Below are 27,445 nucleotides of genomic sequence, written 5' to 3' on the forward strand. Positions count from 1 at the left end.
ATATATATATATATATATATATATATATTGCAGTAACAGTAAGGTACTTACAATGGAAGTGAATGTGGCCAGTCCATAAACATTAAATAAATACACAAAGTATATCAACAAGATTGGCCCCATTCACTTCCATTGTAAGTGCCTCACTTTAACTGCAATTTTTGCTTCTTTTCGAAAGTCAAAATTATTTTTGTGGTAATCAACATTATGCCACCAATGCTGTCGACTGAGCTTAACTTGTATTGAACCAGGAACATTCCTTTAAAAATAAAGGTCCCAGTTAGAACCAAAAGGGGTTTTGCAGTCTGTTACCATAGGAGAACCTTTTTAAGTTCCTCTAAGAATATTTTGCTCTTTAGTTCATTAGAAAACCGTCTATGCACTGGCACTTTTAAAATCACAGAAATCTAAAAATGAAACATAAAAAAAATTTTCATCTCCAAAGAACCATATTATAACCCAGTCATAAAACTCTTTATAGTGAAAATTGCATATTGATAAAGAGAGTATTCTTTGTTGATCCTGAGAACAATTGAGGAATCAGTGGATTTTCATCGCACCAGTTGTAACATCAGGGTCAGAATTGGAAGATCATGACATTTACCTGTGCTTTGTTGTTAGGACCCGAGGGGGTGGAGTCTTTTTTTAGCAACTGAAGGCCCAGATTGGACAGTTCCTTCTTTATGCTCATCATGATGTCAGAATGGTTCTCGTACTGGCGAAGCTGATTGGTCAGAGTCGCCACACTGTCTCTCACAAAGTCATTTTCCCGAGAGAGATTCATCTTAATCATCTAAATGAGAGATACACATTATTTTAAACAGATGCACAGGTAGCTGTAATAACCTGCATTATTGCCTGCCGCACCTCCACCAGTGCCTTCAGCCCAGCTGCGGGGTCATCAGCCGGGAGCCACCTATCTTCAATGTTTCGCTAGCACTGGCACTGGTTCCTACTGGCACTGGCACTGGATCTCTCAGTAACTCAGTGCTACTGGTTCCGTATGGCGTACTACCTCAGCACAAGCCCTCACCACATATCACCCAGGTTCCCTATTCCTGTTCCTACTTCTGAACCACCCACTTTTTGTCTTTCCTTCTTAACCATAGCCAGAAACTCCCTTTCTCAGCTTCCTCTGCCAATTCCTTCAAATACTTTATTCAAGCTGCTCCTACGATGCCAATGTCTCTAAATAATAATTCCTTAAATGTATATAGCACTTTTATAGACACTCAAAGTGCTTTACATAGTAAAGGGAACTCTCCTCAACCACCACCAGTGTGCAGCATCCACCTGGATGATGCGAAGGCAGCCATAGTTTGCCAGTATGCTCATCACACACCAGCAATCGGTGGAGAGGAGAGAGTACAGTGATGTAGCCAAATTCAGGGATGGGGATTATTAGGAGGCCATGATAAATAAGGGTTAATGGGGGGAATTTGGCCAGGACACCGGGGTTACACCCCTACTCTTTACGAGAAGTGCCCTGGGATTTTTAATGACCACAGAGTGTCAGGACCTCAGTTTAACATCTCATCCGAAAGACGGTGCTTTTTTACAGTATAGAGTCCCCATCACTATACTGCCACATTAGGACACACACAGACCACAGGGTGAGAACCCCCTGCTGGCCTCCCTAATACCTCTTCCTGCACCAACCACAGTTTTCCCCAGGAGGTCTCCCATCCAGGTACTGGCCAGGCTCAACCCTGCTCAGCTTTAGTGGGCAACCAGGAAAGAGCTGCAAGGTGATATGGCTGCAGAAATAGGTGCTGCATTGATGTTCCCATAAATCCTCGGCACCCAACCTCCACAGGGTAGGTGGCAGTCCTCCATCCGTTTTCCCTGCACTCTGCGGCCAGATCAGCATATTTTAACTTCTTCCTCTCATAGGCTGTCTCCAGACCCTCTTCCCATGGGACAGTCAACTCAATCATTACTATTTTCCTAGCTGAAGTCGACCACAACACTACATCCGACTTCAAGGAGGTAATGGCAAACTAAAATTTTAGCTGCTGGCCAAGGTCGACCATCATTGACCAATCACTTCCAGGCACCAAGATTGATCTGGCTTCTCTCCGTGCTGTGCCTTCTGCGGCACCTCCCTTTTTAACAAAATCAACACCCTGCCTCTGGGGAGCATGGTTGCCTTTGTTTGCCTTTATGTACCTCTATGATCTCTGACAGCTTCCACAGGACCTGATCATGCAGCCACCTGTACCACCCTTGTGCCAGGGCAGTCTTGCACCCGACCAATATGTGCTGCAATTTTTCTCTTGGGGCCTCACAGAGGGCACAAATCTCCTCTTTGCCATACCACAAAGACAAATTCCCAGAGCTTGGTAGGGTATCGTAGGTGGATCTTATTAGAAAACTTAGCCTGGCCTATGGTACCTTCCACAGGTCAGCCCATCCTAACACTCTATCAGGTGTCCCCTCCCATATGGTCCAGCGCCCTTGCTGCTGCTATCTGACTGCCCTAACCTTATACCCTTCCTCTTCCATCCTAGTTACTTCCATAACTACCATTGCTTTCCTCTGTTTTCGGGAGGCTGCTGAGCCATCCCCCATCCAAGGCCTGTTCTTCCTGATTGTGTTCTTCCAACAATCTCTTGATGCTTCAGTCTTAAAACCGCTTAGTTTACGACTTCGTCTGCCTTCCAAGTTCTGCCTGTTTGGACTTGGACTTGACCTGCCCTCACTGCCTGGTCTGTTGATTCCTGTAGCTCCTAAACAAGCCTGGTATTTTCCTGCTTGTAGCTCAGAATTAGTTATTTTAGAGGCAGTTGTAAAGCATTTCTTCCAAACAATGCTACATCTGAGAGACAATGTGGCAAGCCTAGACACTTCCTGATATAACTGTTGGCCTTGGTGTCCATCCTTACCATTACCACTGCAGAAATCTCACACATCTGTCATGACCACATCAGGTGATGGTAGAGTGTAAATTGGTAACAACAAACCTTGAATTTGCCTGGGAGATGACAATTGTCTATCTTATCCAGGCCCTCTTTCAGTTACTTCAGGACTAACTCTGCCATGTGTTTGTCTGAAAAGATCTGCTGTGTATTCTCTCCCTAAATTTTGAATAGGCTGCTCTGCCACAACCGGGATTCTTTCCCCCTCCACCTCAAGCAAAATCCAATCGTCCCTCACCCCCTTTCTAATAGAAAGACTACATGATTTTGTTGGCTTAATCTTCATTCTGGCCCATGCCAATAGCTCTTTCAGCCTTTTCAAGAGCCAGTTTGTACATGCAGCAGTCTGGAGGATGCTTGTGACATCATCCATATAACTGCGCAGAACTGGCAATCTCACCCCAGATTGTGCACGGATTCCTCAGACCATTTGTCTTGCACCAATTAGGATGGTCTCGAATGCAGCCATGAACAGGATGGGAGAGATTGAACATCTCATCGTTATTCCTTTTTCCAGTTGCTGCCATCGTGTTGTGTAGTCCTGTGTTGCATGATATATCTTCAGGTCCCCATATTAGCTGTCTACCAAGCTCCTTAGGCACTCTGGTACATGGAAAAACTCCAATGCATAGTAAACAAGCTGGTGTGGAACTGATCCATAGGCATTTGCCAAGTCCAGCCAGACTACACAGATACCTTTCTTATCTCTCTTGGCAGACTGGATCTGCTCCCATATTACTGATGCATGTTCCAAGCACCTAGGAAAACCTGGTAAGCCTGCCTTCTGGCAGCTTGTGTCTATGTATTCATTCTTCAGGAGTTAGTCAGACATCCCCCTTGCTACCACTGGAAAGAAAAGCTTTCCCTCCATGTTCAATAGAGCAAAGCTCCTACACTGACTAATGTTGGTGGATCCCTGCTTTTTGGGTATGAAGATGGCCACTGCCCTTCGCCACTCAACAGGTATGCACTGCTTCTTCCATGAAAACCTCAACAGACTCCACAACATTTTAAGAACCATGGGGCACTTCTTATACAGCTTGTATGGTATCCCATACGGTCCTGAGGCTGAAGTTGCCCTGGCTTTTTCTACCACCTGCCTCACCTCACTCAGCTTAGGCGGATCTATGGCAAATTCCACTACTGGCTCTACTGGCTGTGGGACCTATCCAGGGGAGCCAAGCGGGTTGTCTTTGTAGGGGTCACCAAGTTGCTGTTCCATGTGGTCTTCTAGTTCTTCTTTTGCCATCACCAGCGTCCCACTCCTCTTTTCTTCCAGCAGGTTTCTGGCTAACTTAAAAGGATCCTTGATGTGTTTCGCCCTCTCATGCTCCTTTTTTCATGCTCCAGATTCTCTCCGCCCTCCTCAAGACTGCTAATCTAGCCCTTATGCCATCCCACAATACCTTCAAGCCCTCCTTCTCCTGCTCCTCAGCCTTTCACAAGCTGCAGTATCTCCTTCTCTCTCCAGCCCATCACCCTGGGACCACTCTTCCTTACTACTGTTTCACCAAATATACATTTTAATTATATAATTAAATATATTACCTAAATTTCAACATATGTACAATTATACTTCTGTGTAGATGTTCTTTAGCCAGACAAATAACACATATAATTACAACTAAGGTATTTGATAATGAGCCACAGCGTACATGCAGTAAATCTTTTGCGGTGCTCATTTGATAATGAACAAAATTTAATTGAAATAAAAACAGAGTGGATAAGTGTGACTATTACATTACTGTTATTGTTTTTTTTCTTTGGACACTTCCACTTTCTCTCCATTTCTCTTTTTCACACACATATTATTTTCCCATCACTCAAGCCAAACCTGAGCGGTTCAGTATAATGGATATTAGCTGGAGCATTGAGGGTAACCACAGAATGTCCCCAGTCCAGTTAAATCCAACCACGGCTCATTACTGTTCACATATGCATGCTCAAACTCCCTTATACCACTCTATAATAAAACCCACGGTCTCTTTTTCACACACACACACACACACTCACCTCTTCCAGGTTGTTCATTTGTGAAACCACCTTGTTAATGTATGAATGAACTTTAAGCAGGTCCATACTAAAGAGAGTTCCCTCCAGAAGGTCCACCATGGACTGCAGCTACACAAAAAGAAAGAGTCAGTTCACTTTCAAACATTGTTTCTTCAATCTTAAAAATAAGGTTCCAAAAACTGTTTTACACATTGATATGCCATAGGAGAACATTTTAAAGCTCTCTAAGGCAGCATAAACATTAAACACAAACAAAATTTTGCATTCATCTGTACTGTTTTTCCATTGTTTTTCTACATAAATATGTGCTATATGGACATCTTTGACCATTGCGCAGCTTCTCGTGCAGGAGCGCTGTGTTTTTAGACGTCATGTCAGGTTAAAAAGAATGTTAACTTTTAAAAGCATGTCACGAGACAAACGCGTTCTATTATATTTGTTTCGCTATGTCTAGCTTTTTTGAGCGCAAGAACGCGTTTGGTGTGAACAACCTCATCGACCGCAAACCTTCTAGTGTATGTGCTGGTACTTCAAAGAACTCAGGCCCCTCAGGCCTTCTTTAAAGCACCAGTAAATAGATGATTCACTTGTCCACTGTAACATATCATATGATATTTAGAACCAATACGGTAATCTGAAATTCTTCAATCTCCAAAGAACCATTTAACCAACTCAAGAAAATTATTCTAGATTTAGTGTTCAGTGTGAAAATTTACATGTAATTTTCAGTATGCAATAATGTTCGCTTATTTGTTGCTTAAAAGTTGATGTGGCAGTTTTTTGAGAAGCTGCTAAATTGTTTTGAATGAATTGTGGACTCGAACAAGTAATTAGTGTGCAAACACTAATTGTCTCCAGTGGCTATAAAGAAACCACCTGCAACCTGCATGTAAACATTTATAATGATAGCTGAATAACTTCAATTTATTATGATTTATTTATTTAGCATTTACTGTACCAGCATAAACCAGCCTGGAAAATCATACTTAGGGCCCTATGAAATCGTTAAATTTTTTACAGATTCCTTTTGATTTTTTTCCCCACAAATTCCGTGTTTTCCATTTTTTTTTTTAAATTCAGTGTTTTAAAATATCATTACATTTTATCATAAAAAACTGTCTAATTAAAATACATTTGTTGAATTTTAATCCAATTAAAACAAAACATTTATTTTTCAACATACTATTACATTATATTTATCAAATGAAGTGCTTCTATACAGTTCGTTACAGCACAATACAAAACAATATATATATATATATATATATATATATATATATATATATATATATATATATATATATATTTTTTATTTTATTTTTTTATTTTTTTGGTCAAATACCCAAAATTAAAGGCTTATAACAAAAAAAAAACTTTCACATTATTTAATGATATAGATTATGATAAATTATCAGCCTAAGAAACTGTAGATAAATCACAAAAAATCTAAATCACAAAAAACTTTTTTTCTTATTTTTCTGATTTGACATTATGTATCTCAGGGTGTAAATAAGGTGGCTCAGAAAAAACTGCTTCTGTTTTGTTCCCAATCATGTCAACTATAACTTAGTAAAATTTTGTGTTGATATGACAAAGTAATTTAAAGTTATAGCATTACATATCCTAGTGTCCAAAAACGTCTCCAACTGTCCAAACACCTCTACAAACAAATAAAACATAATAATTGTACATAAGAACTAATTACACATGCAAACATAATAATGACTTAAGGTTTCATAGCATGCAGACATGATTTTAGTAATGATATTTCACAGAACGAGTTTCATTCTGTGCCATTTGAGTCATCATTGAATATGTGTCATGTACTTGGCACCATCTCCTGATGGCCTGGTGGTGGATATGTACATGTCTCTATGCCCAAATATGGATGACTTTTTGCATCAGTCTGAACCCTATCCGATTGGTTTAGCGCTCCATGATGCTTCATCATTTCAGATGACATCATTTGATCCAGGAAAGCTAACGTGTTATCAGGATATTTTATGATATATTTTGTGAAGTTATAAGCAAAAACATGGCATATGAGCAACATCTGTTCACATGAAACATAAATGTCAAAGACATATACTTAGCTATACATGCTTTATTTTTGTCTGTGAGTAAAACAAATAAGCTGGTTGTATTCTAAATCTTTGAGAGTTTTCCAACAAAACATTGTTGGCTATTTGGCTATTTGATGAGTTTGATGTTTTACTTATTACAATAATATGTACAGTGCAAAATAATTAAAATATCAAAACAGAACACTTCTGATTTGTCAGCAAATTTCAAAGCATGTGTTCAGTTTGGGTCATAATGCCTATATGCATCATAAAGTAAAGCTTCTATGCTTTAAAATGATACATATTTTGTGTTGGTCAGGACTGTATTTTTAATATTTTTATAATTATTATTTTTTATTTATTAATTTATTTAATTATTATGGGCCCAGCTGAGCTTAAAGGGTTAATGAAAGCATTTATGAAAACTTTTATTCAGTACAACAGCACTTTTGCTTGAGAGATGTTGCTTAAATATGATGTAATTATTATTGAATAATAATAATAATTATTATTATTATTATTATCATTTATAACTACATTGAATATTAAATTTTACTATAAAGTAGTAGTAATGTATATTTCTTTCGCAGTTTCTTCAATTTCACACATCTAGTTAAATTGAGCTTTTATTTTGTCGAAATTATAGATTAATGTAGCGTTAATAATTTACATCCATTTTATCCTAAATAGGTCAAATTCTGTGAAATTCTGTGTTTAATAGTTAATTTCGTTTTTATGACTGGATTCTGTGATTCCATCCATGTTTTCCACATTGTGGAATTCATATGGCCCTAGTCATACTGCTCAAATTTTTTTTCAGTAGGGAGAAAAGACTAAGTGCCTATGACTTTCCACTTTTTTTTTCTACATAAGAGTGGGAATTCCTCATATGCTTATTGTTGATGCATGCTGCAGAGAGTTCAGTCGTGTAACAGCTTGGCTGTGTCTTGATTTACGGCTCATACGGCATCAACAGAAGAAACTGCAGCGAATTAAAAACAGAGCCACATGTTTGGAGCAAAACAGCACAAGGTCAGCAACTGTTTGGGGTATAAGTATTAAAACATCCTGTTTAACTACTTACAAAAGGCTGCTAACTGATATTAAAGGGATAATTCTCACATAAATGGAAATTATGTCATCATTTACTCACCCTCATGTTGTTACAAAATCAAATTACTCTCTTTCTTCAGTGGAACACAACAGAAGACATGAGGGTGAGTAATTGATGACAGAAGTTACATTCTTGGGTGAACTATCCCGTTAAGGCCTTTTTCAGAGCTGTATTAATACAGCACCAAACTTGAACAGCCAGATTCTCATGTGGCTCTATGTGTGTGTAATGTGGAAAGAGACTGATGGGGAAGAGATATTGATGGAAAGACTGAAGTAAATCATGATTTTACCATAACACTAACTGTAGTAACTGTGTTTTTGTAGTAGTAGGTTCATACAAAATCATATTCTTTATTCACGTTCATATTAGAATTGTAGCAGTTGTATACATAGTTTATAAATGTATTTAGGCTACAAATACAGTTTGTGTTAGGGATGTCCCAATACCAATTTTTTTTTTTTTTTTTTTTTTTTGAGGCTGAGTATGAGTACCGATGCTTATTTGCTTATACAGAGTTCGATACCTGTTTTATTTTTTTTATTTTTTATTTTTTTCTGAACTGCAAATCAATAGTTTATTTCTATTTTATCATCAAAATGGTGTTTAAATAAATAAAATCATTAAAAATGTAATCAAATGAAAGAATAACAATTAATTTTCAACATTATATTGTATTATTTTTATCAAATGAGGTGCTTTTATTGAGAACCTCACAGCACAATCTAAAATACAGTGGAGTTATATTTTATTAAATAAAGGGATGCACTACAGAGCATCACAGATGTAAGATATTGCTTAAATATAATACAATTACTATTGATTAATTATTATTATTATTAGTAGTAGTAGTAGTAGTAGTAGTAGTAGTAGTAGTAGTAGTAGTAGTAGTAGTAGTAGTAGTAGTAGTAGTAGTAGTATGACAATGTACATTATGTGGAGTGGTGGTGTAGTAGTGGACTAAAGCACTAAACTGGTAAACAAAAGGTTGTTGGTTCAATTCCCACAACCACCACCATTGTGTTCTCAAGCAAGGCACTCAACTCCAGGTTGCTCCAGGTGGGTTGTCCCTGTAATAAGGGCACTGAAAGTCACTTTGGAGAAAAGTCTCTGCCAAATGTATATTAACAGTGAATATTACATTTCTGTTACTTTTTTCATTTAAATTAAGCTTTTATTTTGGCGGAGCTTTTATTTTGAAGTGTTTCTGTCTTGTTATGACCAAGGAGCTCTGACGTTATAATGAGCTTCCCATTCCGGAAAAGCCGGTCGCTACGTGACTCAAAGTGAATATTAATCCGCAAAGGCTGCTATTTAATTAAATAAGTATGTAATCTGTTTGTGCCTCATGCTACAAAGTGAATTTGCGCTCTGTTCGCTGTTATCTGCTTCAAACAGAGCATTCGATGCTCATGATGGTGTTCCCTGTATGAGCCAAGGAGGATTAAAAGGTACGTGCAGCTGGTGTCGCACAACAATGTCTCCACACATTCACAAGTGCTCACATTTGCAGCGCGCCGCTCATGCAAACTATATATTTATATAATTAAATCATAAAATAATCTCACTAGGACATAACGTGATTTTAATTTGTGCACTGAATGTTTACGTAATGACATACGTACGTCAGATGGTATCAGTTATTGGTGTAGGAGCATTTTTACGAGTACAAGTACCAGTAAATGAGCGCGGTATCAGACCAGATACCAGTATCGGTATCGGGTTGTCCCTAGTTTGTGTAATCACCCATGGTTTTATCTTTGGCCTGATCACAAATATCACAGTTAAACTATTGTTAGTGTGCAAGACAGTGAATGTGGTGTACCTTGAGCAGTTCTGGTGCCTGTTTCTTAAGTTTCTCCATCTTCCATTCGTTCTCGCAGGGGTTGAGCGAGGAGGGTGGAGCCGTGCAGGAACATTTACAGTCGGCTCCGGAACTCACCGTCTCCACCGTGTAAAAATCCTCCACACGCACACTTCCTGTTCGCAAGCGAGCACATGCATCCCGAGTCAAAGGTCGCATGATACACTTACAGCGGCAGTCAGAGCCCTCTGATGTCATTCGGACTTGTTCCTCCCCAAAGATCTTTAAAGGAAAAAGAAAGAAAAGCGAAGGAGATGATTTCATGACCTGATACTGTGACCAAATGATCTAATTGAATGTCATTCTGGAAAATAGAGAATGAATGTTTAACTCTCAGAATTCCCAGAAGAAAATGTTTGGTTTCTCAAAGACTTAATTTAGTTCTTACTGGGGGCTTTTTCTCAGGAGAACAAGCTAAGAAGCAGGAGGACATGTAGACAAATGTCTCAGTTTGCTAAATTAAATCTCATTTCTGTCTAGGAGAAACAACTGAGATACTAAAGAGATCTCTTTTGGGATTTTTCTTTCCAATGGGTTAGAATATTTTGCATCTTTCAGTCTCTTTGCAAACCTATGTTCACTTTGTCTAGTGCTCTGCAGTGACATACAGCAAGTCTCAAGTCAACCTTTGACCTGTTTATTGATCAGTGCTATTAACTCAAGAGCTCTCATCTTGCAATCCCATGATATGAAAGTTAAAGGTCGGGAGGTCACCAATCTGTGTTCTACTAAGAGACCATACTGAGTGGACTCACTAAAGACCACAGAATTCAGCTACATTAGGCTGGTGACCTGTGACCTCTCCCCAGCTCCATGTGTCTGTCTGTCATTACTCAATTACTAAAATGTTCTTAGTATCATGTCATACAGCATTTTACTTTTGGTGGTAATTAGAAATGGGACAGGATTACGGTTGGGAACTGAGAATCTTATTCAGAACGGGTTCCATTAACCTTTTATTTTATTTTTTATTTTTTAAATGACTTGTACAAACCGGCTCTTTTTAGTCAATCAAAAACATACAGAGCAAACAGTAAAGTCAGATTTCCAAACTTATGAACCTTTTCTTTTAACCTCTTCAACTAAAATAGATGAAAAAGTCTCTTTTATGCACCAATCACTGCTGCTGTAAGCCCCAAATAGCTAAAAACGTTATATCTGCTTTTACCTTAGACAGTTTTCCAAAATAATTGCCATTTTTACTGGTCTTTGAGCTTGTGTGAATAATCCAATGTTATATCTTAGATTTCCAGAACAAAATATATGGTCCAGCAGGAAAAGCATGCTTAAAAAATCATAGGAAATATATGTTATCAACTATTGATGATAAAATGTTATACATCATCGCAAAGGGGAGGGTCTCAACTTTCTAATGACACCTATATTGAGCTTATAGTCCACTCAGAGACCGTGATGTTCGATGAAACAATGGGGGTGGTGTCTGAACTGAAAATTAGACTGAATGTCTATGGACGAGCACATCTGTGAGGGCTAAAATCTTTTAGAACGCCACCTACATTTTCGGCATTTTGTGATGGAAGGTGATAGAGGGAAAACATTTGTAGTACTTGCTGCCATCTAGTGGAATAAAATAAGATCTTTTCAAGGGAGATGAGGTGAACTGAACCAGAATAACTTGCTTACAAAGTTAGGACAAAAACAATAAAAAGTATTATTTTTTTTAATTCTATTCATCATAAGGTTGTAAACATATACAATATTATTTATGAATAATTGGAGTCTTTTTTTTTTATTTGTGGGTCTGAAAAACTGGAATCCTCCCCCACATATTAGTCCATAGTATGTGTAATTGGTAAGCTTTTAAATTTGAGTGTGAAAAATTGCAGGCGACAGTCCAAAAATGCCCCAGACTTTAAGTTAAGTGGAGCAAAAACATACAGCACCAGTGTAAACTAATTCCCCGACTAATGACTCTTTTTAACCTTTTCTTTTTAGTGAATCAAAAACATACAGCACATCCATTGTAGACCAATACTTATGAATCAATCAGTGTTATTATTATACAGGGCTTCTTTAAGATCGACAAGTCAGACAACCCATCAACTAGTTGATTTTGAACATATGTCGTTTTGCACATCCCTAGTGGTAATGATGTAAAGGTGGCTAAACAAACATTTATGCCAAAAATTAGACAAAGAAACTTTCTCAACCACGCAACTTCAACAGATTAGTCCAAAACTAACCTGTCAAAATCAACACATGAGTACACACAAGAAAATTAGTCACATGAACTGTTCCTTGTGTACATACACCATCTTTGAGGCTCTACTACTTGAGATACAGTTCATCAGTCTCCTGGACAGTTATCATCAATGGAACAAGTGCAAATAAAGCAGATGGCTTGGGCTCTGTGTAACCTTTGACCCATGAGAACTTAAAAAGATCCTTTTTGATCCAGTGCAAAGGAAGTATTTAAATGCAATTAGTCAAATTCTTCCAGGTGAGTGTGGGAAGGCTTAACAGCTTGTATTACTTATATCCTCTTTGGTAATTCTGAGACCTTCTCAATCTTTCAAGGGAAACACACAGATCTTCACTCCCTGCCAACCTTGGTAACTCAAAGCATGAGAAAGATCTCTTTTCTTGATCTGTATGTCTGATAATGAGTGCGTGCATCTCTAAAGTTCATAGCCTTCTACTAAATAATGAAGTGTGTGTGGGATTGCGCAAACTGACATGCTGGTGTGTGATTTATGTGCATTTAGCATAAAGTAATGAATTATTACAGCAATATATTTCATACTAGCTGCTCAAACATGCCCTCATTTCAAACTTAAAGCCACAATTTCTTGTGTGTGTGCGTTTCTTACTATTTGAGGGTTAAGTTCCTTGACATACTGTATATTGGCAACGGAATTTTCTAAATAAATCGGCATGTCACTGTGGATGTACTGTTGACTGTTTTCCAATTATTATTCGGAATGTTTAGGATAGCAACCAACGTCTCCAAGGTAAACAAATAAAGAGCAAGTGTCAGCTGTGTAGTGCTAAAATAAGCAAATCCACTCTGATTTCCACAGCAGGGATACATTTCTTCCACTAAAATGTTGGCAGCATGACAAAAATAATTCCCAAAGAATTAATATCAGTTTTACTGATTCAGAAACAAGTTCAGAAAACATATTATTTTGAGGTATAAAATTAATGCCTTTAAATTTTAACTTGTGTCTAGTTTTTTGCTGGTGGTTGGTTATCTGTCTATCCTTCCATCCATCCATCCATCCATATGTTTATACAACTATATACATATAGTATCAAAGATATAGTATTTGATGCATCACTGTGTAGTTGCTATGATACGGTGGGATATGTCTATTGTGCCCATGCTAAATTGTATAATCTGTTTCTCAGAAACTTGTTGCTGCATATTTGACTGTTACCATTGCAACCAACCTCCCATCACAGGTGCAGGATCATGACGATCAACCCTGACAAGCGGAGCCAATCAGTCGGTGCTTTAAACTTGCCATAGTGTACACAAACACAGAAAGACACACTGATTCACACAGCAGCTGACAAAAAAGTGGTATTTCTAGTGCTACTGTACTACTCAGAGTAGAAGAGGCACAGCTATTGCTTGTCAGTGGCAGAAGGTACACCCAAAAACATATTTTAGCCTATTTTTAAAATGGATGCATTTCATTTGCATAACAAAATTACATCAAATTTAATTGTATTAATAAAACATAAAATATTTATTTTGTAAATAAATAATTTTGTTAAGAATTATTATTATTATTATTAATATTATTATTATTATTATTATTATTATTATTGTATTAGGGGGAGGGAACATTCTTAATCTTCAAAATATTATTGGACAAAGAATTAGACATGCCCATTTGTGCAAGACGAGACATCAGTATTTTTTTGATGACTCTTCTTGCACTAATGAGAAGAGAAGAGAAGAGAAGAGAAGAGAAGAGAAGAGGAAAGAAGACAAAAGAAGAGAAGATGAAAGAAGAGAAGAGAATAGAAGAGCAGAGGAAAGAAGACAAAAAGAGAAGAGAAGAGAATAGAAGAGGAAAGAAGACAAGATGAAAGAAGAGAAAAGGAAAGAAGAGAAGATAAATGAAGAGAAGATGAAAGAAGAGAAGAGAAGAGAGGAGAAGAGAAGAGAAGAGAAGATGAAAGAAGAGAAGAGAAAAGGCCAGAAGCGAAGACAAGAGAAAAGAACAGAAAAGGAAAGAAGAGAAAAGAAGAGAAGAGGAAGAGAAGACAAGAGAAAAGAGAAGTGGAAGAGAAGAGAAGATGAGAGAAAGAAGAGAAGAGGGAGAAGATGAAAGAAGAGAAGAGGAAAGAAGAGAAGACTAGAGAAAATAGAAGTGGAAGAGAAGAGAAGAGAAGAGAAGAGAAGAGAAGAGAAGAGGGGAGAACAGGGGAGAAGATGAGAGAAGAGAACAGAAGATGAAAGAAGAGAATATGAGAGGAGAGAAGAGAAGAGAAATGAAGGACACAAGTAATCCTTGTTTTAGCTCTTATTTAAGGTCAAATCCTCTGAAATCCCTTGAGGACTGCACAGCATTTTGTCCCAGATTCAACCCAGATAGTTATTAGCTACATATTAATGAAGAGATTTGAATTGCAGCCAAGAAGTTGTTAGAAACCATGAGCATGTGAACACCTCTCTCAAGAACACCACTATATCTCTGTCTCTAAATATCCATCGCTCTCTTACAAAATCTCTCTCTTTTTCCATGAGACCTTCTGAATTGAACTGGCCCTTGGATTTGAACAAACCCCTTACCCTAATTATTAAACTTTGGTATGTAAACTCATCCTACACCGTTTATGATACGGATATGAATGATACCTCAAGTCATGTGACTCATTGAAGAGATGTGTGCTAATACTTTTCTGAGCAATCTGACTTATGATTTTTGCCAAGTGGATGTAAAATGTTATGTTCAGTATAGGTAACAATTCAGCGGAATGAACAAAGAAAAGGAATGGGGCCCTCTGTGGGGTAAATTCCGGTGAGCTATGACCTGTGATAAGTACAGGTCCTGATGTGTCGTGACGTCTCCGTGTCATTTTCTCATGTGTGGCTTTATTCATGGCAAATCAACCATTTTAGCTGAAGTGACTTTCACCGTGGATGCATCAGACTGCCGGGCTTTTATCCATCCGACATAGCTGGCGGGCTCAAAGTATGGTATAAAGTGTTACACACTTCGCATGAGGCACACCATGAAAGTTTGTGGGGAATTACTGCAAGCTTGCCTGTTTGTCACCATAAAATAAATACAGTTTGGACTAGTGATGATTATTGGAGGATACTGCAAAACTAAATGATGGCTTTGAAGGCTGCTGTCAAGTGCAGTTTGCCAGTCGCTGGAAACCTTTTGGCATGTAAAGTTACTGAAGAGTTTAGTTCCAGTTCTAATCAACCACACCTGAACCAGCTGTTCAAGGTCTTCTAGTTTGCCTGAAAATGGCATTCATCCAGAAAAAAATCCCAAGTGTGATCTCTTTAATATTTCAATTGATTCTCCTAGACAGCAATTAAATGGCGAGCAAATTTAGACTTGCTTTAGTCTCCTGCATCTCGGATTTCTCTCCTAAAAAAGAAAAGACCCCAATAACCTGTAATGTGTTTCCCCTGGAGTTTCAGAAGAGATCTCAACAATGTCACAAACTGTGCTCAGAGTCTGCAATCAAAGTTCTGATATTTCAATATGAACTCACACATTTCTCATCAGATTGTTCCAAGACCATATTGTGTGCTATCCACATTCATTTTATAGCTCTTCATGGCAGTTGTCTCATTTGTGTACATTTTAGTTTTGTCCTAAAGACTTTAGGAGAAACATCTGAAGTTACTAATTTGAAATGAGAACCTCTTTAACCCTCAGAGATCCAAGCATAGAGATTGATGATAGATTTTCCTCTTTGAACGTGTTTTTAGGAAGCCACTGATTATAAAACTCTTGATTTTTTTAAGCTTTTTTTAAAAAAAAAAAAAACAATGAAGTGACTTCAGTCTGTGGAAAAACCTTGATTTTGAAGCACATTTCTCTTTGCGTATATTTATGTATATATATATTTCAAACTGTAAACTGAATGTAGGCTATATTGTATTATCCAATTTTCTATTGTAGGCTATATTATAGTGACGCCAAGTCGACATTAAGCTTATCAGTAATCGGCCACAACATAAATATATCGGTAATCGGCCAAAATTTCTGTATCGCAGCCTGCATTCCTTCTATTAAGTCTCTTTAGCTATATGAAAAAGCAAACTCTATAAAGCAGGTGCACTCACTAAGCAGGTGTGTTACAGATGTTGGAACAAACACTGCAGAATGGTAGCTTTTTCAGGCGCAGGATTAAGCAGCTTTGATAGTTTTATGATTTCTTTTTTTTTTTTTTTTTTTCTCGAACTGAAATCCTTTGAACTCGTGCCAGTGGTGCGCTCGCTGTGTGAGATGCGCGTAATGCGCAGTGTGTGTACTTAACTAAAGAGTTTAATCTCGGCACATTCACCCGTGCGAATAATCATTTGAACTACAAAAAAAAAAAAAAAAAAAATAAAGCCCCCATCAAATCCTACATAGCCTAATCAAATATATCCGCTTTTATCTCCTGGGCAACGTCATTCTCGAAAACAAACCGTTTTTATTGAATAAACTTATTACCAACTGATAATAAAACAATTATCTTTAACCTTTTCATGCATTTATTCATTCATGCAATAACAATCACACATGCAATAAATCTTAAAAGAGATTTAACAAGAGCAGGTTCAGCCCCCTGATCTTAATATCCAAACATGCCTTTTATTAAACGCACCGTATATGCGCAGACAAACACAAACTTTCTCTATTTCTTACCTTGTTATGAGATGATACATGACTGGACATCATGAGTAAACACGCCACTATCCTCCACATCTTGCCGGTATCTCACTATAGCTCCTCTGTGTGTGAATGTGAGATGTGCGCTGATTCGACTACACATCCATCATCATCACCATCATCATCATCTCTCTCTCTCTCTCTCTCTCTCTCTCTCAACGCCTCCACCTACTGGAATTGCAAACCCATCCCTGCAACGCTGGAAAATAACTAAGACAAATTTCCCTAATGCTTTTAGCACATCTGTATTCTAATTAGCCTACTAAAATTATTCTAGGTCTAAATATATTTTATTTTGCATAATTTAACTATACGCCTATATGCCACTATATTATGTCACATAGGCCTACTGTAGCATTTCCTTTTAATTTGTATTCCTTTTAATATATTTTTATACTATTTAAAATCTTATTTATTATTCTTATTTCTTGTTCTTAATTGGTTTTAAACTTTATTTTTTATGTGTCTTGTATTTTCTTTATTATTTTTATGTAAAGTACTTTCCATTGTGTATGAAATGTGCTATATAAATAAACTTGCCATGCCTAGTGTAACATTAAATATGCTGCTATATATCAGACAATTTAATATGGGTCCTATATCCATATTTAGATTAAAGGCGTAATAAAGATTTCAAACGTAGCTTAGATTGAGAGACACTATGGAGGATTCAGTGTGCTTCCAGGTTAAATACAAGTTAAGCATTTGTGGCATGATGTCGATTACCACACAAACACTCACTAATTCAAAAATATAGCCACAAGACATAAACAATATTTGCGATGACATGATTTTAGTTAGGCTACTAATCTTTTCTGTGTTTCACAAAAACATTTGTCTTATGATGGTTAATTATATCTGCTACTTTAGTGTGTCAATAGGAAATATACATTTTAGACTTCCAAACATTCCTTTTGCAAATAGAAAAGATTAGAATAGAAGAACAGGGAGCCCTGCAACAGATGGCATGGCCCTCACAGATTACACGTGAGGTATGATACTCTGAGGTGTAAATATAAAGAGGTATCATTACTCTGGGATTACATGAAAAGACAGAAGTAACTGAGACAGCCTAAATAAATAAAAGAACTGTGACAAATTCTCCAAGAAGCTTGGAACATCCTATCTGCCAACAACCAAGAAAAACTGTGTCCAGGTGCAAGTAGGAGAATTGGTGCTGTTTTGAAGGCAAAAGTGTTCACACCAAATATTGATTTAGCTTTTTTTTCTGTTTACTGGACTTTGTATGACATTAATTGATTAATGAAAACTATTTGTCATTATTTTTTAAAGAAATCCTCACTTTGAAAGTTTTTCACAAGTGCACAGTACTGTATGTCAATAAATCCTTCAATAAAAAAGTAAATCATGAAATGTTTCAATAAAAAAAAAATTTAATCTGTCAATACATTATAAATATGTAAATAAATAAATCATATGTGTCAATAAATACATGAAATTCCATTAAAAAATACATTTTATTTAATTATTTTTGGCACATTTCGTGGTTTTACACACACACACACACACACACACACACACACACACACACACACACACACACACACTTAGTTTTAATTAAATATTTATTTACTAAGGCATTATTTCATTAATGTATTATTTAATATTTATTAGGTGTTATATTATAACTATTTATTTATTGCACACTGAGTCCTCCATAAGCACGATGAAAAGTAATCAGCTGTATTGCTGTATATGACCGCAAGAGAGCAGCAGAAGGCCTTAAAGGAGAATCTCTACTGCAGGATTGTATCTATCTATCCAAACTTGTTGCACTTCAAGTCCTACATGTCAAAGGAGGGCGTGACTTCACGTGACCACAACAATGCGTTTTCACACTGAGGGCTTGACATGAGCGCGCGGACGCTCCGGAGAGGAGCGTTGAGGGCTCGCAGAGGTCAGAGCACAGAGTGCAGGCGGACCGGAGAGAGACACTCAAAACTCATCTACAGGAGGATGGAGGTGGAGAACCGACCCAACGGATTTGACTTCTCCAAACGGGGCAAGTTAATGACCAGCGGTGAGTTTTTGTTGCACATGCCCAGATAAAATGTAAAGTGCTTTCATTTAAAAATCGTATATTGTTTTCACATGCATTAAGTGAGAATTTAGGCAAAGTGTGTTAATGCTGCGTTTTGCATTCCCCCCTCTAAATTAACTTCTAAAGGTCTTCTTAATGCAACTTGTGAAATGTAATCTGTAATTTAGTATTTTATGCCTGTTTGCCTCTTGCATGAAGTAAAATGTTCATGTAGAGTATGAATGGTACTATAGTGCTGGATGATGTTGGGGACAGTGAGGGTTTTTAAAGCACTTGTGAGGAATGTTTTTATATGCACGTCCGCGAAGAATCGTAAAAGATGAACTTTTGAACTTGAGCTGGTCACTCTCGAGCGCCACAAAAACACGTCAATGACAACAAACAATGAGCTGTAACATTTATAATCAACTGTGTTTCTGTAAATTAAAATCAATGGAGGCCACTTTTCTTTTCTTTTACTTTTTTCTTTTATATATATATATATATATATATATATATATATTTAGCATGAAAAATGTAGAAAATTAGTGGTCAAATTCTTATTTGAATAAGGGATAATGCAAAATATGTATTTTTTGTTTGTTTGTTTTTGTTTTATCCAATTGTAGAACTCAAATTAGTCCTAAAGTCAAATTAGCTCTAAATATTGTGCATGCATTGTTTTATACAGCATATCACAGTATATTTTAGGTTTTAAAGGGAAGTGCTGGTAAATGCTGGAATGATGTTGCTTTATTAATGTTATATGCATCCTAATGTGAAGTTGCAATAAAGAGTGAGTGAAACTTTTTTTGTTTGACTGAGATTAAGAGAAGTCTTATTGATCACCGGCTTGTAGTCCAGTAGAGCGGGCTCATGTCCTGACCCTCCGGACAGAGGTGGATCAGATGTACTGGTCATCAGGAAATGATTGAAATGAATAAGCTTATATAATTCAGTGTTTTAGTTTTACCTCTTAATCATTTTGGTTTGTTATTTCTGTGCGTGGGTAGCCCAAAGCAAGAGAAGTTACTGGAATCAAACCGTTTTTACTGTACTTTTAAGTCAGGGCCAATATGGTAATACAATGTAGTAAACTGTGCATTACATATTAATTTTAGATTTGCTGATAAGCTCATCAATTCAACAGTTACATTAAGTCTAACTGATCTTCATTGCTATGGCAACACTGCCTGCCACTGGATTGGTCACATACCAGAATACAACTGTAGTAAACAGCCTTGACCTTTCACTTCTGTATGACCTCTCTCCTCTCACTGACCTTACTGAGTGGAAAGAGAGAGATGCCAAAGTGTGTTTATGTGTGTGTTTTATATTTAGGGGCAGTTAAATGTTAATATTCTTACTAGAGAAGTACATTTTAGTGATTAAGAAAGACTTCAGCCAAGTCTTAAATGTCAAGCTAAAAACCAGCAAAATCATCCAATTACATAGGGGCACACTCATACACACACTCTCAAATTACTCCACACTAATAGCACTATCAGGTTTGTGTATGTGTGTTTGATTTGAGATTTTGTCTTTAAGGTTATTTATCCCATCCCCCACTAATAAACAAACAAACATAAGTCATAAACATACTGATGATAAACTTCCTGTCCACCCCCCACCCACAAACACACACACACACACACACACACAGGGATCATAAACCCTCCCTTGCCCCTGGCCATTCAATGACCCCTTGTTTTGACCCTGTTGTTGCCATAGAAACCTTGACAGACGTGTCAAACAGGTAGATTCCTCATAAATTACTTTTCTAGAATACTTTATAATATAGATATTTTACAGGCTGTCTAGATAATGTAGATACTTTATAATTAAATTTGCAATATGTCAGTTTTTGAAAAGGAAAACTTTTCCTGAGATGTTCTTTATACTGTATATATATTCTTTAAATTGTATTTTTCTATCATTAATGGGCCCTTTGTTTGTTCACAGTTTTGACCCATGCATCGATACCTTTAAAATAACTTTTTATATAACATGAATTATCCTAAAATAGAAAGATGTCCTCATTGTGCCCCTCTAAGTCTTATAATCACTTTTAAAGCACTATAATAATTGCGAAAAATGCTTACACACAAGAAAGATTTGACATTATTTTAAGCAGAACAATAAAGGATTAAAAATTGTACCCATCCTTCAATTAATGTAATTAATAAATGCTAAGTTTAAGCATTTTGTTTTATCTCAACAAGCTTTCACAGCATCCTAAACTACACATTTAACTTTCATTTGAGTTGGATTTTGAATTCTTAGTGCAATTCATGCTGTCAATGAAGATGGATTTGATTGATCACATACGCTTCCCTCGTCTCGTTGTAATCACTAATATTTCCTTTTTTTTCCCTTGGTACACAAAGCATATTTTCATGCAAGCCTAAACTTAACAATAATGTGTAACGGGGGGCCTGGGTAGCTCAGCGAGTATTGACGCTGACTACCAACCCTGGAGTCGCGAGTTCAAATCCACGGTGTGCTGAGTGACTCCAGCCAGGTCTCCTAAGCAACCAAATTGGCCCGGTTGTTAGGGAGGGTAGAGTCACATTGGTTAACCTTCTCGTGGTCGCTATAATGTGGTTCTCGCTCTCGGTGGGGTACGTGGTGAGTTGTGCGTGGATGCCTCGGAGAATAGCGTGAGCCTCCACACGCGCTATGTCTCCGCAGTAACTCGCTCAACAAGCCACGTGATAAGATGTGCGGATTTACAGTCTCAGATGCGGAGGCAACTGAGATTCGTCCCCAGGACCCGGATTGAGGCGAGTCACTATGCCACCACGAGGACTTAGAGCGCATTGGGAATTGGGCATTCCAAATTGGGGAGAAAAAGGGGAGAAAAAACCCCCAATAATGTGTAACAGCCTACCCAGGCCTTAAACGTAATGTAGATTTTTCCTAATTTTAAGACCTAACTCAAACACCATACCTAAACCTAACCATAAAGTCAAATACCTTAGCATGATTTTAACTGTGAAATACTTTTTTTGTACCACGGAAGAAAGGGAATATCAGGGTTTAGAAGGAGACAATGGAAGTGTATGTGATTGATTGGTCTAAAAAAACGTGGAATTTCATACAACCCAAAATCATACGATTTCGCCACCTCCTACAAATTGTCATGAGACTGTGTTGCAACTGTTCATAGTCGCATAACTAATTAACTAAGATTGAATAATGAAACCATTATCAATCGATTCCCCACCTTAAAACACAGCAAACAGGCTACAACACACACAAACACACACATACATGCACACACACACGAGAGCAAATATGATGAGCAGAGATTCAGGGAGGTTGCCTCGGATCTGAATAATGATGTTGCCCTGCAAAATGGAAAATAAATGGATATTCAGGTTACATATCACTACTACATCTGTACCACCCCCCCCCCCCCCCAATCCCTCTGTCCTTCTATCAGTCAAGTGGAACACAAGACATCTGGGCAGTCTTCCTTTCTTGAAGGGTGGGGGTTGGGGTGCTGAAGTTGGTATGTGTGTGGCATATTTTTGTAATGTACCAAGTTAGAAGGTTCCCAACAGTTTTGGGTGGAATCTAAATACAAAATAGTTAGTTACTGTAAATTACGTTTTTAGTCAAAAAGTAGTGTAATATATTACATTTTAAAGTCTTGAATGCAGTTTCTAACTCTCAGTTTGGTTATTTTTAAGTACAATACTTGGGTTGCACATTTCTAAAATAATGTTATTTTTGTAGAATACATTTAAGATATGAATTATGTAATATACACCCACTGAGCACTTTATTAGGAACACCTGTATACCTACTTATTCATGCGATTATCTAATCAGCCAATCATGTGGCAACAATGCAATGCATAAAATCATGCAAACACGGGTCAGGAAAAATATGATCTCAGTGATTTTGACCGTGGCATGATTGTTGGTTTGAGTATTTCTGTAACTGCTGATCTCCTGGGATTTTCACTCACAAAAGACTCTAGAGTTTACTCAGAATGGTGCCAAAAACAAAAAACATCCCGTGATCGGCAGTTCTGTGGACGGAAACACCTTGTTGATGAGAGAGGTCAACAGAGAATGGCCAGACTGGTTTGAGCTGACAGAAAGGCTATGGTAACTCAGATAACCACTCTGTACAATTGTACAGCCTTCAGGCAGATGGGCTACAACAGCAGAAGACCATGTCAAGCACTTTATTAGGATCATAGTGTTCCTAATAAAGTGCTCAGTGAATGTATGTATGTCTGGTTGAATTTTTTGTGATAACTGAAGGACGTACGAGTCATGTACGGGAACAACTTATGATGCTAAGTGTAGACCCAGCGTGCGACAATGAACGGGGGAAATGTTTTAGAAAGTAACTTAAAAGAAAAATAATTTGTAATGTGGTTACTTTTTAAATGAAGTAATCAGCATGGTAATCTGATTACAGTTTTATAGAAGTCATTAGTAATTTGTTTCAGATTACTTTTTTGAGGAACTTACTCAACACTGTTTTCCAGCATAGTTGACAGCATTAACTGAAATAGAATTTCTATGGAAGCAAAAAGGACATGAGAACTTAAATATACCAAAATAAATCAGAATCAAATCAAATAGCATCAGAATTTAATCAGATAGAGAGCTTGTGAATCAGAATCGAATCACATCTGGAAATCTGTATCGATAGCAAAAACAAAAAAAGTAAACACGTCTGAAATTTAGAGTGCGCATTTTCTGTTTTCAAATATTTTCATATTATTAAATTGTATAAAATATAAACAGTGCTGGGCAGTAACGGATTACACGTAATCTGGATTACGTAATACAATTACAAAAATCAAGTACTTGTAATTTGATTAAATTACATTTTAAAATACTTGTAATCAGACTACATTTATTTTTTTATAGATTACATGATTACATATTAACAAGGCAACAGCATTAAATTGTTAATAATTTATTGACAATGTTCATATCAATATCATCATATTCTTACCCTGAAGCGCAATAGTCTCACAGATAAACATTTTGAGCATGTGCTCCTTTTACGTTACAACAGTAAGATAAGCACCTCAGCTAAGGAATAAATGATGGACTATTAATAAGTAGTAAGGATTAAAAGTGTGTCAGTGTTTTGAGCTGTTAGCTTTGATCTAGCAATGTCATTGCTGTTGCTTTCAGGTTAATTACTGTTTGTTCATGTAATGTTTCTATTGTTTTATGCACTTAAAATGAATTAGATATGTTTAAAAATATATATATATATTTCTTAATACCTCACCAGTGGTGTGCAGCTCACACATTGAACTTAATTGTCTCAAATGATCTAGTGGATGCCATATCTAAGGGTCTTTCCCGCAGGGTACACAATAGTTCAACTGCAAAATGTGCAGCAAAATGGAACAAAAAGCCCATCGCTCAACTGTTGCTGCTGATGCACTGGGGTCCACTGCATGAAACTTGACATAAAACTTGACACAATTGTTTCTTGTGAGATTCGGTGGACCTCTGCTGTTTTAAAATATTCTGCTCTTTTAGAATATTCCTGCTGTTCAAAAGATAATATCTTGCACCTCAGCTTTGGAATAGGCAATGGACTATGAGTAAGCAGTAAGGGTTAAAAGTGTTTCAGTGTTTTTAGATGAAAGCTTTGACCTAGGCAACGTCGTTGCTGTTGATTTTATGGTCATTCATTTTAGTTCATTTTATGATCGTTTTATATTGATTTTATGGTCATTAATGTTCGTAATGCTGCTATTGTTTTATGCACTTAAAATGAACTTGATGTCTCAGTGTTTTGAATTATAAACTTTGGCACTGTCATTGCTTGTAGATTTAATGTTTATTTCATTCATGTAATGTTTAATACACAAAATGTCATAAGGAACTCTTTTTGTGAGGCTTTTTTTGTTTGTAATAATGTAATAAATGTTCTTCCTCTTTGTACTTTTATGTTAAAATGATTATCTTACTCAAATGCATGTGACATAAAATAAAATAGAATTAGGTTGAAAGTAATCCAAAAGTAATCAGATTATATTACTCCAAAAAATGTAATCTATGAGATTTCATTACTGATTACAATTCACATGTAATCCGCCCAGCACTGTATATTAATATATATATATGTAGGCGATATAGTGTCTTGACCGTCCATTGAGGAAACCAAAGGTTTTCTGTCTATCTGAAGTCATTTATTGCAACTTGTATTAAGTAATGGAAATTAAAGCAGGCATCTGTTAGGTTAAATGGATAGTTCACCCTAAAATGGAAATTCTGTAAATTGTTCCAAACCCATATGACCTTTTTTCTTCTGTGGAACACAAAAGGAGATGTTTGGCAGTAGTGGTGCACCGATCATGAAATTTGAGGCCGATACTGATTTTTTCTTAAAGTGCCCTTTGCCACACTTTTGCAAGTTATATGCTGCAGTTATATGTTTATGCCCCTGCAGTTATATGTTTATGCCCCACACAGTAAAAGTACGGTAACACTTTACAAAAAGGTTCCATTTGTTAACATTATTTAACAACATTAATGTAGTTAACATGAACTAATGAACTTAATGTTAGTTACAACATATACTATTAAATTTTTTAAATCAAAAGTTGTATTAGTTAATGCACATTAATGCACTATGAACTAACATGAACTAACAATGAACAACTGTATTTTTATTAACTAACATTATGATTAATAAATGCTGTAAAAATATATTGTTCATTGTTTGGTCTAATACCTAATGCATTAACTAATGTTAAAGAAATGAAACCTTTTTATTAAGTGTTACCAAAATTACATTAAAGTTACATTAGTTGTGAATTGCTAACATTTATTTGTATTGAAAACAGTTATTAAAAGTTCTGTTGCCAATATCAAAAGGCCGTTGTGACATGAAAAATAAAACATAAGAGCATCACACACAGTAGAAATATGTAAAAAAAATTAATAAATACATTACAAGCTCTAAAACTGCTCCAGTGAGAAATCATTAATATATATGATTTGTTTACTGTCTTTGGCATCTTGTAGTAACACAAATCACTGATTATTAAGCAAATGCTTGAAGATGTTAAGTCATTTTTAATTGTATAGCACTTTTCACAACACATCGTTTCAAAGCAGCTTTACAGAAAATCATGCATTAACAGAAAATGAAACTGTAATATCTATAAAGTTTTAGAGTGATCATAGTGTAGTTTGATTAAATATTATTGTAAATTGTGTATAAAAATTAATTAATTAAATAATTATTGTATTTAGAACCCCTGTTAGTAAGTTGAAGGCAACTGTGGCAAGGAGCACAAAACTCCATAAGATGTTTCTTAATAGAGAAAAATAACCTTGGGATAAACCAGGCTCACTGTGGGAGCCAGTTCTCCTCTGACTAAACAACATGAAGATAATGCCAATATTAATTATTTATGTGCAGTGCAAGTCATGGTTTTAAATTTGTAAATTGAGTAAGCGTTAAGGTCCATTGTTTAATATATATATACATATATATATATATATATATATATATATATATATATATATATATATATATGTTTATTATTTTTTTTTTTTATTATTTTATTTTTTATTTTTATTTATTTATTTATTTTTTTAATGAACTTTAAGATCAATGACTAATGTCTTTGAAGTCCATCCTGGATTAACTGCAGAAGTTCACATAGATGCATTGTCCTTTGTTAGTTGGCTGATGAAGGCTTTTGTTGGCACTTAAATTATAGTCTATGTATTCCATTTCAAGAGTGTAGTCCATCAATATACAAAGGTGATGCAGGCAGAGATCAATCAAGTGCATCGCAGTTCAACCGGCAGGTCATTTTGGTGAGGTTCGGTGGGGTCCATCCTAAATCCAAGGTTCAGGCAGTGGCATATGAAGTATCAGATGTTTTACAGTTGGAGTTGGCATCAGTTAATCCTCTGAAGTCTATCGTAAAAAACTGAAGTGATGTCTGGCTAGCACCGGCTGTAGTTTGTCATCATCACTCAGAGACACATAGCAGTGGAGTCCGACACCAAGCAGGAACAGAGCTAGATCTGGCCAGCTCTGGTAATCTCGGGATATGAATCCTGAGGTTGAGACATGGAAAAAAATAGAATAATATTAGCGTAGATGCCATTAAATTGTATGCAGAGTTATAGATCATGAGAGATGTTTCTGCTTCTGGCAGACCTAATTAAAGCAGCCTAATTGTGAGTTGATGGATAAATTAAGAGTATGGCTAAATAGATGAGTCTTTAGTCTAGACTTAAACTGAGTGAGTGTGTACAGTGGAAGCATGTATATGGAGAAAAGTAGAGGCCCTAAAACTGAACCCTGTGGCACTTCATACTAAACTTTTGTTTGATTTGATAATTCTTCGTTTTCACATACAAAGTGGTAGCGGTCTGATAAATAGGACCTAAACCATGCTAATGCAAGTCCACTAATGCCAACATAATTCTCCAGCCTATTCAAGAGAATGTCGTGATCTATCGTGTCGAAGGCAGCACTAAGATCTAAAAGCACTAGAAGAGAAATACAGCCGCGATCAGATGATAAGAGCAAGTTATTT

The 27,445-nt window shown here is 36.5% G+C and overlaps 2 protein-coding genes across 2 annotated transcripts in view; one reads left to right on the forward strand and one right to left on the reverse strand.

Moving 5' to 3' along the window:
* Window positions 1-16,939, reverse strand: part of LOC127429213 (olfactomedin-like protein 2A) — a 33,223-nt gene extending 16,284 nt beyond the window's left edge. The window contains exons 1-4 of the mRNA XM_051678093.1: window positions 16,827-16,939; window positions 9,934-10,194; window positions 4,932-5,039; window positions 605-793 (exon numbers count right to left, since the gene is read on the reverse strand). Coding sequence (XP_051534053.1) covers window positions 605-793; window positions 4,932-5,039; window positions 9,934-10,194; window positions 16,827-16,886 — 618 coding nt within the window. The 5' untranslated portion in view covers window positions 16,887-16,939. The remainder of the gene's footprint in view (window positions 1-604; window positions 794-4,931; window positions 5,040-9,933; window positions 10,195-16,826) is intronic.
* A 1,841-nt stretch (window positions 16,940-18,780) lies between these two features.
* LOC127428816 (nuclear receptor subfamily 6 group A member 1-B-like) overlaps window positions 18,781-27,445 on the forward strand; it is a 48,534-nt gene continuing 39,869 nt past the window's right edge. The window contains exon 1 of the mRNA XM_051677429.1: window positions 18,781-18,891. Within this exon, the coding sequence (XP_051533389.1) occupies window positions 18,828-18,891 (64 nt within the window). The 5' untranslated portion in view covers window positions 18,781-18,827. The remainder of the gene's footprint in view (window positions 18,892-27,445) is intronic.

The sequence above is a fragment of the Myxocyprinus asiaticus genome, chromosome 38 (genome assembly GCF_019703515.2).
Source record: "Myxocyprinus asiaticus isolate MX2 ecotype Aquarium Trade chromosome 38, UBuf_Myxa_2, whole genome shotgun sequence".
Lineage (NCBI taxonomy): Eukaryota > Metazoa > Chordata > Actinopteri > Cypriniformes > Catostomidae > Myxocyprinus > Myxocyprinus asiaticus.